The sequence below is a fragment of the Staurois parvus genome, unplaced genomic scaffold, assembly GCF_062004578.1.
Source record: "Staurois parvus isolate SC_StPar_1 unplaced genomic scaffold, SC_StPar_1.0 ptg000004l, whole genome shotgun sequence".
NCBI lineage: Eukaryota > Metazoa > Chordata > Amphibia > Anura > Ranidae > Staurois > Staurois parvus.
In genome coordinates this window covers 3,213,598-3,229,073 of record NW_028317800.1, presented here as the reverse complement: position 1 = coordinate 3,229,073, position 15,476 = coordinate 3,213,598, and the positions used below count along the sequence as shown (strand labels likewise).

The window sequence follows — 15,476 nt, the reverse complement described above, 5'->3', positions numbered from 1 at the left end:
ATATGAGGGATGAATTAATATGGGGGATGAATTACTATATGGGGGATGAATTACTATGGGGGATGAATTACTATATGGGGGATGAATTACTATGGGGGATGAATTACTATAGGGGGGATGAATTACTATGGGGTATGAATTACTATATGGGGGATGAATTACTATGGGGAATGAATTACTATATGGGGGATGAATTACTATATGGGGGATGAATTACTATATGGGGATGAATTACTATGGGGGGGATGAATTACTATATGGGGGATGAATTACTATATGGGGGAGGAATTACTATGGGGGATGAATTACTATGGGGGGTGAATTACTATATGGGGGATGAATTACTATATGGGGGAGGAATTACTATGGGGGATGAATTACTATATGGGGGATGAATTACTATGGGGGATGAATTACTATAAAAACTTATTGAAACTAAAAACAGTGTACCATCCTATGTATTTTCAGTTTTAAAAATGTGGCTCTCAAAATAAATTTCAATGGTGGTTTTGGCGAGATTTGGCTCAGTTGAAAAAAAAGGTTGCCCGCCACTGCTCTAGAGTATTTACCCCCCTTAATGACCAGGCCTCTTTTTACTACTTTGCTACACTAATTCAACTGATAATTGCGCGGTCATGCAATGCTGTACCCAAACGAAATTTACATCCTTTTTTTCACACAAATTGAGCTTTCTTTTGGTGGTATTTGATGACCTGTGCGCTTTTTATTTTTCGCGCTATAAACAAAAAAAGACTGAACATTTTGAAGAAAAATAATATTTTTTACTTTCAGCTATAAAAAAATATATAGTAAACTCAAAGTTAGTTATAAATTTAGACCAAAATGTATTCTGCTACATGTTTTTGGTAAAAAAAAATCCCAATAAGTGTATATTGATTGCTTTGTGTGAAAGTTATAGCGTCTACAAACTATGGTATAAATACTGCAATTTAAGCAGTTTTTTTGCTATACAGCATTGCACTAGTTTAACTGAGAATTGCGCAGTCATGCAATATGGTACATAAATGAAATTTATGTCCTTTTTTTCACACTAATAGAGCTTTCTTTTGGTGGTATTTGATCACCTGTGCGCTTTTTTTGACGCTATAAACAAAAACAATTTTTAGAAAAAAATGTTTTTTGAAAAGAATATTTTCTCATTTCTGTCATAAAAAATATCCAAAAAAACTAAAATTTTGTCATAAATTTAGGTCAACATGTATTCTGCTACATGTTTTTGGTTAAAAAATCCCAATAAGTGTATATTTATTGCTTTGTGTGAAAGTTATAGTGTCTACAAACTATGGTATAGATAATGGAATTTACTCAGCTTTTCCTTTCTGACTGCTCATCACATTTCTTGAGGTGCTAACATACCAGGACAGTACAAACACCCCCAAATGACCCCTTTTTGGAAAGAAGACACCCTAAGCTATCTGCTGAGAGGCATATTGAGTCCATGGAAGATTTTTTTTTTTCCACAAGTTTCTGGAAAATTACAAGAAATATTTTTTTTTTTTTACACAAAGTTGTCTTTTAAATGATATATTTCTCGCACAAGCCATGGACATATGTAGAATTACACCCTAAAATACATTCTGCTACTTCTACCGAGTATGGGGATACCACATATGTGAGACATTTTGGGAGCCTAGCCACATACAGGAGCCTGAAATCCAATGACCACTTTGAAAGCCTGAAGGTGCGTAACTTCCTCATTTCACTTCCTCACTACCTATCACTGTTTCGAAGGCCCTGAAATGCCAGGATAGCAACAATCCCCCCCCCAAATGACCCTATTTGGAAAGTAGACACCACAAGGAATTTAAAAAGAGGCACAGTGAGTATTTTGCTGATCTCTTTTTTTCTCACAAGCTTTTAAAATAAAAAAAAAAGAAAAAATATGTTTTTGTTTTTTTTCTTCATGTTCCAAAAACTTGTGGCAACAAACGAGATCTGCAAAATACTCACCATGCTTCTTATCAAATTCCTTGGGGTGTCTACTTTCCAAAAAGTGGTTATTTGGGGGGCTTTGGTGCTATCCTGGCTTTTCAGGGCCTCCAAAACTGTGATAGGTAGTCAGGAAGTGTAATGAGGCAATAAAGCCCTTTAAAAGCCTGAAGGTGCTTATTGGATTTTGGGGTCCTGTACTTGGCTAGACTGCCAAAACGTCTCTCACATGTGGTAGCCCCATACTCAGGAGAAGTAGCAGAATGTATTTTGGGGAGTAAGTCCACATATACCCATGACATGTGTGAGCAATAAATAATTTAAGAGACAATTTTGTGTAAAAAAAAAACAACTTTTTTTGTTTGTCATTTTCCAAAAACGTGTGGTAAAAAAATAAATCTTCCATGGACTCAATATGCCTCTCAGCAGATAGCTTAGGGTGTCTACTTTCCAAAAAGGGGTCGTTTTGGGGGGTGGGGGCATTTTATGCCCAGCATTAGAAATTTATGCCACACATCATTCACTCTTCTAACCACCTTAAGACCAAGCCTTTTCTGACACTTTTTGTTCACATGAAAGAAAATCAGTATTTTTTGCTAGGAAATTAATTTAAACCCCAAACATTATATATATTTTTTAAAGCGAACACCCTAGTGAATAAAATGGTGGGTGCTGCAAAAAAAAAAAAACACTGACACTGTACTAATGGCACTGGGGAGGAAGGGGTTAACTTCTGGAGACAATCAAAAGGTTAACTGTGTGAGGGGAGTGTTTCACTGGGGGGGGGTGTACTGCTCTGTTACACACTGTTCCGAGGGGCAAAATACTTGCCATGCATCTTATCAAATTTCCAAAAAGGGGTAATTTGTGGGGGTCATTGTACTATCTTGGCATTTTAGGGCCTCCGAAACTGTGATATGTAGTGAGGAAGCAATATGAGGAAATATGCCCTTTGAAAGCCCAGAGGTGGGGGGGCGTGTCCAAGATGGCGTCGGGAACAGCAGCATTTCTGAGAGCTCCGGCTCTCTGAACCCCTATCCACTGCCATCCGGGGGGAAAACAGCTACCCGCTGCAGATCCCCTACTGCCCGGACCTTACCCGACATCTGAGGAGGGGTACAGAGCAACTTTGCCCCTTCTCCGACCATCTGGGGCGCGGGACGGCTTGCGGCCTACCGCGGCGTGTGAAGCCGCGGCCTCTCCTGATTCCGCGGCCGGGGCGGATCCCCGCTGTGGCCGGATCGCCGCATCGCCGCTCTGTTCCTCCAGGCTTGGAGACTGGTCGGATACTGGGGCAGCCTGGGTGAGTCCTCCTCGTCCCTCCTGTGGCCCTGTACACTGCACCAGGTCCCTTCACATTCCCAGCAGGGAACTGGAGATCAAAGTTTTTGCGGGGGTGGTGCTGGATGGGTGAGGAGGCCCCTTCTATCAGTCCCCATTCTGAGTGGAGGAGTTAGGGGTGCCTGGGGCATATCTGGATGACATCCACAAAGCCTGCACACCTGGCCCAGATATAAATACCTGCTTTTCATTGGATGTTTCATCAGAATATATCTTATGTGAACACCCCCCCGGTGGGGGACACATACACGTGTCGGGAGGAAATGCCTGAGTGACCTCCCCGGCCGTGCCACCGTAATAATTCTCTCGGCTATTGGGCTTCCACCACATTATAGTACATTACTTCAATAGTTGGAAGACGATCTGAAACCCTCTGGAACACTTCTTGCAATGCACCGTACTCCCCGCACCAAACTTAAACATCGGGCTCGGCAGCAATCCCCCCCGCAGGGCCATGCCGCTAAGTTGCTGCCTAGCCCACCCGAACCTGATGACAGCACTCAGCTCCCGGGAGATCTTGAGTCTGATGGTGATAGTCAGAGGCAGTTTCCATCGGGGATAGTAGATGCCCTTGAACAAAATCCTGAAACTTTACTACACAAGTTCCGTGCTGTAGTGCGAGAGGAGATTACTGCCGCTTCACGCAAATTATCTTCTGATCTAAAGAGAGGCCTGAAGGAGTTGGGCCTTCCTGCTCATCAATTGGAACAACGTATGGATCTGGCGACTACAGTCCTGGAGGGTCATGAACAGGAAGTGGAAGATCTGCATGCTGAGTTGGACACTTTGAAAGATAAGCTGGAGGATGCTGAGAATAGAGCACGTAGAGATAATCTCCGCATCCGCGGAATCCCCGAGGCAATCACAGATCTGCAGGGTACTGCTACGGCTCTTTTCCAGGAGTTGGCCCCTGAGATTCCTCTGGAGCGTTTAGAGTTTGATCGTATTCATAGAGCTTTAGCACCTAAGCGCACGTCGGGTCCTTCCAGAGACATTATCATTAAATTACATTTCTACCGCACTAAAGAACGCCTGCTGCAAGCTGCTCGGAATCGTTCGGCGTTGGAATTTCAGGGGCACTCTATCCATCTGTTTGCGGATTTGTCTCCAGTCACGATTGCCAAACGTCGTACTTTGAGACCCTATCTTCAAATTCTTCAATCGGCTGATATTAAGTACAGATGGGGCTTCCCTTTCAAGCTCTCATTTTCCTCTCAAGGTCGTCAATTTCAGGCCTCGTCACCAGCAGATCTTCGTCGCCACTTTCGGGAGCTTAATCTTGAGCTGCCACATTCCCAGGGTGAGGAGGCTTCAGTTTCTACACGTCTACGACAATCCCAGCCTCCGCTTAAATCTCCTCCTAGCCAAAGTAGCTCCCAGGCCCTTCGATCTCTACAGGCCCTGCGTTTCCAGGAGGTCTCTACGACTTGATGTTTAGAGGCTGTTTGCCATTATGCAGTCTCGTCACAAGGAGACTTCTACCGTCACTCTCTGGATTTAAATCTGGAGTTGCTCAGGGGTCTCATGACCTTCATGTGCTCTATTTCTTCCAATCTAGAGTAGATGTTTGTTGTTACATAGATTGGTTGAGATCTTCCTTGTCCTGCAAGTTTTGGATTGATCATTTACAGGTGTATTAGCCTAAGTTGTTTACATAATGTTTTTATGTCTCTTTTTGATTAATGCCGAGTTATTCCGGTGGACTAACGTGTCCCCCTCTGAGTTGGCTAGCGGTCTGGTTTTTTGGCCTGCCCGCCACCCAGCTTCTATGTGGGTGATTTACCCACAGCTGATTGTTATGCTGTTTGAATTAACCCCACTGCTTTACAGATATATTGTTTGTATATCAGATGTCTCCTTGTTTTCTTCTCTCTTTCTCGTTCCCTTTTTTTTGTTTTTTGTCATGTGTGTTTCCGTAAAAAAAATTTTCAGGGCTCCCGGGGATCACAGTGGATTTGATCTTTTGTCATATAGATCACAATGTCGTTGAACTGGTTATCACTGAATGTCCAGGGGATGAACTCTCCGCAGAAACAGGTAAAGATTTTTAAGTTTCTTCGGGCTCGTCAAGTTGATATTGCTTGTCTGCAAGAATCTCACTTTTCTACTACTTCTGCCCCAAAATACTTTGATGCTCGTTACCCTCAGATATTTCAGGCTACGGGCCCCACTAAACAGAGAGGCGTTTTGATCGCCTTCCATAGTAAAACTCCATTTGTCTGTGTGAGGCGTATTGCTGATCCTAATGGCAGATACCTTCTGCTTCAGGGCACGATCCAAGGTATAGAGGTTACTATAGTATCCTATTATGCTCCCAATGTCAACCCTGGACCTTTTTTGTCTCACCTTTGTTCTCTCCTGGTTGCACATCAACGGGGTACTCTTTTGATGGCAGGGGACTCCAATTTAGTGCTAAATCCCGCGTTAGATAAATACCCAGCAGAGCGCTCTGACCCTTCTGTATCAGCAAGATCCTTTACCCGTACGTTACGTACTCATGATCTGGTGGATTTGTGGCGGGAACTTCATCCTAGGGGGATGGATTATACCTACTATTCTCACCCTCATCATTCTCATTCCAGAATTGACCACGCGTTCGTATCTTGTAAACATCTTCCTTTGGTTCGTTCTATTTCTATTCTCACGGTACCGTGGTCTGATCATGACCCAATTTTGGTGGTTTGTCAATCTCTCCTAAGTAGGCCGGCTTCTTCTTCGTGGATAATGAATGATTCCTTGCTTTCGCTGAAAGAGATTCAGGCGGAACTCCATCGCAAATCTCAGGAATATTTCCAATTAAACTCGGGTTCTGTCTCTTCCTCGGTAACGTTATGGGAAGCGTACAAGGCTGTTCTTAGGGGACATATTATTCAGATAGCTTCAAGGCGAAAGAAGGAACGAAAGCTTAAACAGTCTCAGTTGGAATCAAACTTAGCTTCCATATCGGCTTTGTTTAAGCAGTCACCTACCCCGTCGAACCGTAGATCGTTGGATCAGTCCCGTTTAGAATTGGATCTTTGCTTAACAGATGAGGCTGAGCGCTCCTTACGCTGGACACGCCAGAAGTGGTATAGTAATGCAAACAAACCGGACTCCATGTTGGCCCGTCGATTACGTTCTTTTGCACATCATCCCAAACCGATATCTTTGCGTACTCGTCACAATACCCTTACGAGTAATCCTGTGGCGGTTTTGGAGGAGTTTCGGTATCGTCTTGCCAAACTTTACACTGATCCTACACGGGCTGATTCTCAGTCAATCAATGACTTCCTCTATCGTCTGTCCTTGCCTACTTTGACTCCGGCAAATAAGGACTTATTGGACCGTGATATTCAAATAGCTGAGGTTCTGAAATGCATAGCAGACCTGAAGACGGGCAAGCGTCCAGGTCCTGATGGATACACGGCACTATATTATAAGAAATTTGCTGATGTGTTAGCTCCTCACCTTGCCGCTATGTTTAATGCGGTGAAGAGAGGTTCGAACTTTTCCCCAGACTCTTTAACCGCTAATGTGGTTATGATCCCTAAACCAGATCGAGACCATTCTTCTTGGGGCGAACTATAGACCTATTTCGCTTATTAATATTGATATGAAGATTCTCACTAAGATTTTGGCCACTCGATTGAACTCCTTCCTTTCTCGTCTGATTAAAAAGGATCAGGTGGGATTTGTTCCCCATAGACAAGCCGGGGATGCTATTAGACGTATTTTACAACTACAACATTTAGCCCATACTCGTAAACTCGATATGATGCTCCTATCCTTAGATATTAATAAGGCCTTCGACACTTTATCTTGGCCGTATCTCCTATCGGTACTTCACCGCTTTGGTTTTGGTCCTACGTTTTTAAGATGGATCTCTTCACTATACACTTCCCCTCAAGTGAAGCTCAAATATTACGGGTTTGAGTCCTCTACGTTTTCGGTTGCCAGAGGCACTAGGCAAGGTTGTCCGCTCTCCCTTATTCTTTTTATCCTAGCCTTGGAACCATTGGCGGAAGCCATTCGCATGCATCCTGATATTAGGGGATTGATGTGGCGGGCTCCCAACATAAATTGTCTCTTTTTGCCGACGATATATTATTGTCAATTTTGAATCCGGGGGTTACTCTACCTAATTTACTCACAGTTCTCGATTCCTTTGCAAGTTTTTCGGGTCTTCACGTCAATCCGACCAAATCAAAAGCTATGTCGATTACCCTCCCGTCATCACTTTTGACGACTTTGAAACAAACGTTCCCTTTCCAGTGGCTTTCGGCCTTACCATATTTAGAAATTAAGCTCACGCCGACATATGACGGACTGTACCAAGCTAATTTTCCCGCTGTCTTTCGGGAGCTGACTGAGCTATTGACCTCCTGGTCTCACTTTCCGCTCTCATGGTTCGGCAGAATAAATGCGATTCGTATGACCTACCTTCCTAAACTATTGTACTTATTTAGTGTTTTACCAATTCCAGTACCTTCGCATATACTGCGTATCCACCAGCGAAAGCTTTTGTCCTTTATCTGGAGTTCTTCTCGACCCAGAATTAGTAAACATATTTTATTTGCGCGAAAGAGCGAGGGTGGATTATCTGTCCCAAATCTCCAGTCTTACTATCTGGCTGCTAATATTGCTCCTTTGGCTCATATTCATGCTTCTCATCATTTTCCCTTGTGGGCTGTTGTAGATATGATGGATTCCCATCCAATACCGCTTTCCTCCTTGCCGTGGCTTCCTACTTCCTTACGTCCGTCTACTCTTAGTCCGACGTTGACACTATCGCTCCGTCTTTGGGATTCTATTAAGTATTCTGCTGGCCTTATTTCTGCTCACCTGCCGTTGTTACGTCTGTTGCATAACCCGCTATTCCCTCCAGGCCGGGACAATCCCAGACAGTTTATTTGGTGGCAAACGCATGGGTTCTACGATGTACATTCGCTCTTATCTCCCACTCGAATACTTACTTTTGATACTCTGCGATCTTCTTACAATATTCCCTTATGGGAACACTTTGGATATCTTCAACTCCGTCACTTTGTCAATACACTAATACGCACGCATTCGGGACCCTATCGTTTGTCCCCCTTTGAAAGCCAGTGCAGACACAGACCCCATGCTCCGGGTTTGATTTCCCTGATTTACTCTTCCATTATTTCTTATAGAACCCCCCCGGTTCGTTCCTATCATCAGCGTTGGCAGTCTGAATTAGGGGGGTCTTTGGATCAACAGGATTGGCGGACCATGACCCAAGCATTATCTAAATGTTCTAGGAATGTCATTATTCTTGAGAATGCCTACAAAATCCTTTACCGATGGTACTACACGCCTGCTCGTTTGGCCAGTTTCATCCCTACATATTCCCCAGTTTGTTTTCGGGGATGCCAACAATCGGGTACCATGGCTCATATCTGGTGGACTTGTCCTAAAGTATGCAGATTATGGATTAGGGTGTATGCCCTCCTCCGCACTATGTTTCACACAGACATTAAACGTAACCCGTATGAAGCACTTCTATTTAAACCACTGGAGGGTCTTCTCCGCCCTGAACGGCAGTTGGCAACACACTTATTTGTGGCTACTAAATTGACAATTGCGAGGGCTTGGAAGACCCCTCTTCTTAGCTTTGAGGCGGTCAAGAATCGGATGAATTTTATAATGGTTAATGAAAAACTGATGGCCATTTTGTTGGATACCCATTCCAAATTTCTGCGGATATGGCGTCCCTGGCTGGATATAGCCCAACCATCGAGATTCGACCAGTCCCTTCTGTCAATATGAGGATGGATCTTACTGTGATTCTCTTGGAGCCCCCTCCTTTTTTTTTTTTTTTTTTTCTCTTTCCCTCTCCTCTTTGTTCATGTCTTTTCATTGAATGTCTCTTTCTTTTTTTCTGTCTAATCTGTTCTTATCCATGTCCTAATGAATGGGCTTATTGTTTTATGTACTACATATGTAATGCTATTTATGCAACTTGGATTTTTTTTAATTTTTTTTCATGAGCCCAAAGTTTGGTAATTCATGTTTCCTATATGTAGATGTAGCAAAATTCCCTTTTAGAGTCTACAATTTCATTGACCTTCAAAGATTGTTAGTTGTCCTTTTCCTACCCCCCAATCATCTTCTTCCCCAGAGCATTTCTGTTATAAGATAAAGCCCGTGTTTCTTCCAATATATGCCTTATACTAATGCTCAACATTGTACAATTTATTATTGTTGGTCAATACATCTGTCTGTCGAATGACTGTTTAACTTTGCTTACTCTATAATAAAACTCTTTGTAAAAGAAAGCCCAGAGGTGATCATTGGATTTTTGGGGCTTGTATGTAGCTAGGCTGCAAAAAAGTCTCACACGACCTCCTGCTCTCTAGCTCCCTCGTCTCCTCCTCCCATGCTTGTCTCCAGGACTTCTCCAGAGCTTCCCCCATCCTCTGGAACTCTCTACCCCAATTTTTCAGACTATCACCTACTCTGCTCACTTTTAGGCGATCTCTGAAAACCTATCTCTTCAGGGAAGCCTATCCTGCCCTCAGCTAATAATGGAATCTTCTACTCCTCCTACCAGTCCATCCCCCACAGTTACTACCTTTTGTACCACTAGCCCCTCCCTCCTAGATTGTTAGCTCCAAGGAGCAGGGCCCTCCTATCCCTCTTATATTGAACTGTATTGTCTCTCGTTATATTGTAAAGCGCTGAGCAAACTGTTGGCGCTATATAAATCCTGTTTAATAATAATAAGTCTCTCACATGCGGTATCCCCATACCCAGGAGAAGTAGCAGAATGCGTTTTGGAGTATTATTCAGTATATAACCATGGCATGCATGAGGAATATATAATTTAAGTGACAACGTTTTGTAAAAAAAAGTCATTTTTTTTATAACTGAAAGCAGAAAATATATATTTTTTTAATTTTTGATCTTTTTTCATTTATAGCGCAAGAAATAAGAAACCCAGTGGTGATCAAATATCACCAAATGAAAGCTTTATTTGTGTGAAAAAAGGACATAAATTTTGTTTGGGTGTAGGGTTGCATGCATTTTACCAGTGTTTCAAAAGCTTGTAAACGCTTGTAAATGCAGTTAACCACGTTTATAAGCGTTTGCGTTTAGAAGCTTTTTTTAACTGCTCCATATCCAGATGCTGTCCAGAGCCTTTTTTCATCATAAGAAACGCAAGCAAATAGTTTTCCATGTATTCAAATGGACTTAGTACACCAGCGCAGTCAGTTCCAGGTTTTGCGTGCACGAAAAAATGGTAGAATGTGCTGCATTATACTCATGGTGGGATCCATAGTGAATACAACCAGAACAGACAGGTCATCTCAACACGTACTGATCTCTCTGCCTTTGCTCTTCCTATTTCTCTCAAAACTTCTGAAATAGTTAATTACTTACTATTTTTCAGTGCATTCTGGGCATTTGGGAGGGTCTCCTGAGGTTATCTTTTAACCACTAGTCTACAAGGCACTTATACCCCCTTCCTGCCCAGGCCAATTTCCAGCTCTCAGTGATGTTGCACTTTGAATGACAACTGCGCGGTCATGCAACACTGTACCCATATGAAATTTTTATCTTTTTTTTGTGACCGATAGAGCTTTATTTTGGTGGTATTTAATCAACTCTGGGTTTTTTATTATTTCTTAAACAAACCAAAAACCACTGAAAATGTTGAAAAAAAATTTTTTGTTCTTAGTTTTTGTTATAACATTTTGTAAATAAGTGATTTTTCTCCTTCACTGATATGCACTAATGAGGCTGCACGAATAGGCTGCACTGACGGACACTGATAGGTGGCACTGATGGCCACTGATGAGGAGGCACTGGTAGGTGGCACTGATGGGCATTGACAGGCATCAATGATGGGCACTGAAAGGCAGCACTGATACATGACACTGATATATGGGACTGATAGGCGTCACTGACTGGCACTGATAGGCGTCACTGACTGGCACTGATAGGCAGCACTGACTGGCACTGATAGGCGGCACTGACTGGCACTGATTGGCAGCACTGATAGGTGGCACTGATTGGCATTGATAGGTGGCACTGACTGGCACTGATGGTTGACACTGAAAGGCAGCTCAGATGGGCACTGATATGTGGAATTGATGTGCACTGGTAGGCACTGATATGTGGCATTGATGTGGCACGAGGCACTGATGAGCTGATGAGGGTACATTGTATCTTTTTCTCCTTGCTGAAGAAGAAAATTGTAAACAAAATTGTGTAAAAAAAAAAATAAAAAAAAAATATATATATATATATATATATATATATATATATATATAATAAAATAGTTAGATCAGGGAGGGTTTGATTCAGGTCAGGTTTAGGGGCAAGGTTAAGGTCAAAGGTCATGATCAGGATCAAAGGTCAGGGTCACTGTATTTCAGTTAGGATTAAAAAATGATTTTTTAAAATGTAGTATCTTTTTTTTAGTATAATTTATTTTGTATCGTTTTCTTTTTTTCTTTTAGTTTAGGTAGGATAAAAACAGGCAAAGCGTGCACTTCTGTTTCTGGACCCTACTACAGGTACAAACAACAATTAATACACACATATATGGTATTCTTGTGATAGTCAGGAGCAGGGGAATTTGTTTTGGGTTGTCCTTTGGTGGCAGGTATTTGTTTTGCTATGGTAATAGCAAGAAATATAAATATATTAAATTAAACAATATTTCTTTAATTATTTTCCAACAGTTTAATGGGAAGGAGAGGGAGGGGTTGCCTGGAGATATCCATTACTAATAAAATAGTTAGATCAGTTTGTTTTGCTATGGTAATAGCAAGAAATATAAATATATTAAATTAAACAATATTATTTCTTTAATTATTTTTTGTTTTATGGAAAGGAGAGGAGGGGGGGGGGGTGTTTGCCTGGAGATATCCATTACTATTTATCACCAAATGAAAGCCCAATAAAAAAAAACAAGGTATAATTCATTAAGTAGTTGCATTGATATGTGCAATTTTACTAACACATGTCAAAGTTGCAAGACTGTGTTCAGGCATTAAGGTTTGTTATATCCTTGTCATGAAGGGGTTAATAATACAAGGAAAATAAATAAATAAAAAGAGAAGAGGAGTGGACAGCACATAAAAAGCCCTGGCACTATGTGGTGCTGTGCATGTGCAGTGTTATCTGTACAGTAGAAGATGGTGATAACCTGTTACAATGTATCAGCTAAGCTAGCAGTGATATTACAGCTGGCAACACTGTGGACTGCCTATTTAAACTGCAGATCAATGTATTTTATTTCCCAGGGAATCAATACTTCAAAGCAAGTATGTAGCCAATGAATTGTTGAAATAACAATACTGAGGGCAAATTCCACCTTTCATTGCGGTGCTTTTTTGACATACATGTGCATTGGCAGCCTATTCAAAACAAATAGGCCTCCTTAACACAACTCACATTAAAGCAGAGTTCCAGTTGAAAAATGAAAAAAAAAAAAATACAACCACTTACCTGTCTCTCGATCCAGCGGTGTCCTCACCACTGCTGGTTTCACCGTTCGTCTTCTCTCCCTGGCGCTGGCATCTTTAATGTGGGCACCCGGCTGTGACAGCAGGTGGCTTCACAGCCAGGTGCCCACTGTGCATGCGCGAGTAGCGCTGCGCTTTGTGAATGGCCCCGTAGTCTTCTGGGACCTGTCACGTGTCCCAGAAGACTACGGGGAGGGAGGGCAACTTCCGCTTCCAATCACCTAGGCGATCGCAGCGGAAGTGGGAGCGGGTACCTGTCAAATTCGGGTACCCGCTCCCCAAAGGTGCCAATCCTTAATGGGGAGCGGGGGACAAAGCATTAAAGCGGAACTCTTTTGCGTGGAGTTCCACTTTAACTAGTGACACAAAGGGGGAGATTTACTTAACCTGGCACACTCAAAATCTGGTGCAGCTGTGCATGGTAGCCAACCAACTCTAACATCTTGTTTGATTAAGCTTTGGGAATAAAACATAGAAGCTGATTGCAGGGGTGGACTGACAACTCATGGGGCCCCCGGGCAATAGGAGATAGTGGGGCCCCCTGTGTCTCCGCCTACACTCAAGCCAAAGCCACACCCACAGAACGGCCCACCTACACATTGCAGCTCAGCTGCATAGAAAGGGCATTAAAAATAATTTAAAAAATAATAAAACAATGTTGTGGGGTCCCCCCTCCATTCATACCGAGTCCTTTGGGTCTGGTATAGATTTTGAGGGGAACCCCCACCCCAAAATTAAAGACAAATGGTGTGGAGTCCCACCCAAGATCTATACCAGACCCTTATCGGATCATGCCGCTCGCAAGGTCAGGAAAGGGGGGGATGAGCGAGCGCCCCCCCCCCCCAATTCAAACCTGGTCACATGCCTTCAACATGGGGGGACAAGGTTGATGGGGACAAGGGCCTTTTCCCCATAACCCTGGCCTGTGGTTGTGGGGGTCTGCGGGCAGGGGGCTTATCGGAATATGAAAGCCCCCTTTAGCAAGGGTGCCCCCAGAACCCGCCTCCCATGTGAATGAATATAGGGTACATGGTACCCATTTACAAAAAAAAAAGTGTAGTGTGAAAATAGACAGGAGTCAGTCTTTGACAAGTCCTTTATTAAAAGAAAAAAATTTAAAGAATGCCCCCCGAAGTAGATCCAATGTCAATCATGATGCTCGCCGCCGCCGATACCCGAAAAAAAGAAAAAAAAAGGCGCCACTCCTGACGCTGGCTCCCGGCCATCTGACTGCTCCATTGGCTTGACAGTTCTTAAATGTGTTAGGGGTGGGGCCACCTAGTGACATCACGCGTGTGGCCTCACCTCCTTGTGACATAATTGACCCAGCATGCCTCGATGGCTGATGCCACAAGGGGCGGGGTCACACATGTGATGTCCCCGGGTGGCCCTGCTCCTTACATATTTAAGAACTGCCAAGCCAGTGGAGCAGTCAGATAGCCGGGAGCCAGTGTCGAGAGCGGAGCAGTTTTTTTTTTCTTTTTTCGGGTAGCGGCTGCAGGGCTTCGTGACTGATGCATGGGGGGGGGGCGGGATCTGGGGGCCCCTTGCTTTAGGAGGCTTCCAGATTCCGATAATGCCCCCACCCGCAGACCCCAACAACCACTGGCCAGGGTTGTCAGGAAGAGGCCCTTGTCCCCTTCAACATGGGGACAAGGTGCTTTGGGGTGGGGGAGCCTCCTCTGACCCAAAGCACCCCCCCCATGTTGAGAGCATGTGGCCTGGTATGGTTCAGGGGGGGGGGCACTTGCACGTCCGTCCGTCCCCTTTCCTGACTTGCCAGGCTGTATGCTTGAATAAGGGTCTGGTGTGGATTTTGGGGGGGACACCCACGCCATTTTTTTAAAAAATTTTGGCGTGGGGGTTCTCCTCAAAATCCATACCAGCCCGAAGGGCTTGGTATGGATGGAAGGGGGACCCCATGCCATTTTCTAAATTATTTTTTCAATTGTCAGCAACTTTTTCTTTTACATTTAGCTGTCAGTGGGGAACCCCGCTGACAGCTGAAACATTAATACAAGTTTTTCACTACTAAAATACCATATGGATTGATAAAATAACTCGTGGTATTTTAGTAGTTTTTTTGTGAATTCAAAGATACCGCTTAGTGAATTGTGCCAAGTGAGCCTCTCATCGGGCTCCCTACTGACTCCGGGCCCTCAGGCAATGCCCGAATTGTCAGTCCACCCCTGGCTGATTGGTTTCTATGCAAAGTTGCACCAAAGCTCTCCAGTTTTAGTTAATAAGTCCCAAAGTGTTTTCATGCAACCCACAAAAACGGTAAAATATGATTTTGCCTTGGAAGCTGCTGAGAGGTGTCAAGTGTGCATACCTGTAAGACCATGCAGTGTTCTCAGCTTAGTCTGGTCTGGTAGGGTGGGTTTCCAACACTTCTGGGTTGTGACAGAGATAGCCAGTAAGCCCTGGCCCCCAAGAGTTTCTACTGACTCATCAGCATCATGGATTGTCTTACTGTAAGGTGGGGGGGGGGGGGGCAGGGGGTTGGAGGTCTGGACAATATTCAGCTGATATCCGTATAACTATGCAAAAATTATACTTTATCAGCTCTTAGTATTAAAGTGTCATTATCCATTGCCTTTATCCATGGGTGTCATAAAACCACTTAAATAATTAGAATAACATACAAGACATTCTTATACAAATGCTAACTAACCCAGATACACTGGTCTACACCTAGGTTTAATATGCTGT

The 15,476-nt window shown here is 43.4% G+C and overlaps 1 protein-coding gene across 10 annotated transcripts in view; it reads left to right on the top strand.

Moving 5' to 3' along the window:
- Positions 1-15,476, top strand: part of LOC149474438 (uncharacterized) — a 174,563-nt gene that overhangs the window by 6,389 nt on the left and 152,698 nt on the right. For 3 of the 10 annotated variants that reach the window (XR_016312349.1, XR_016312346.1, XR_016312318.1), the window contains exon 2: positions 11,754-11,810. The exons of 5 other annotated variants lie outside the window; for them this stretch is intronic. Coding sequence is in view for 1 of the 5 variants with exons in the window: in XM_089674063.1 (XP_089530189.1) it covers positions 5,266-5,328 (63 nt within the window). In the remaining 4 variants the exon portion in view is untranslated. Of the gene's footprint in view, positions 1-5,265; positions 5,329-11,753; positions 11,811-15,476 lie in introns of all 10 variants that reach the window. 2 more of the 10 variants (XR_016312297.1, XM_089674063.1) reach the window with 1 other exon arrangement.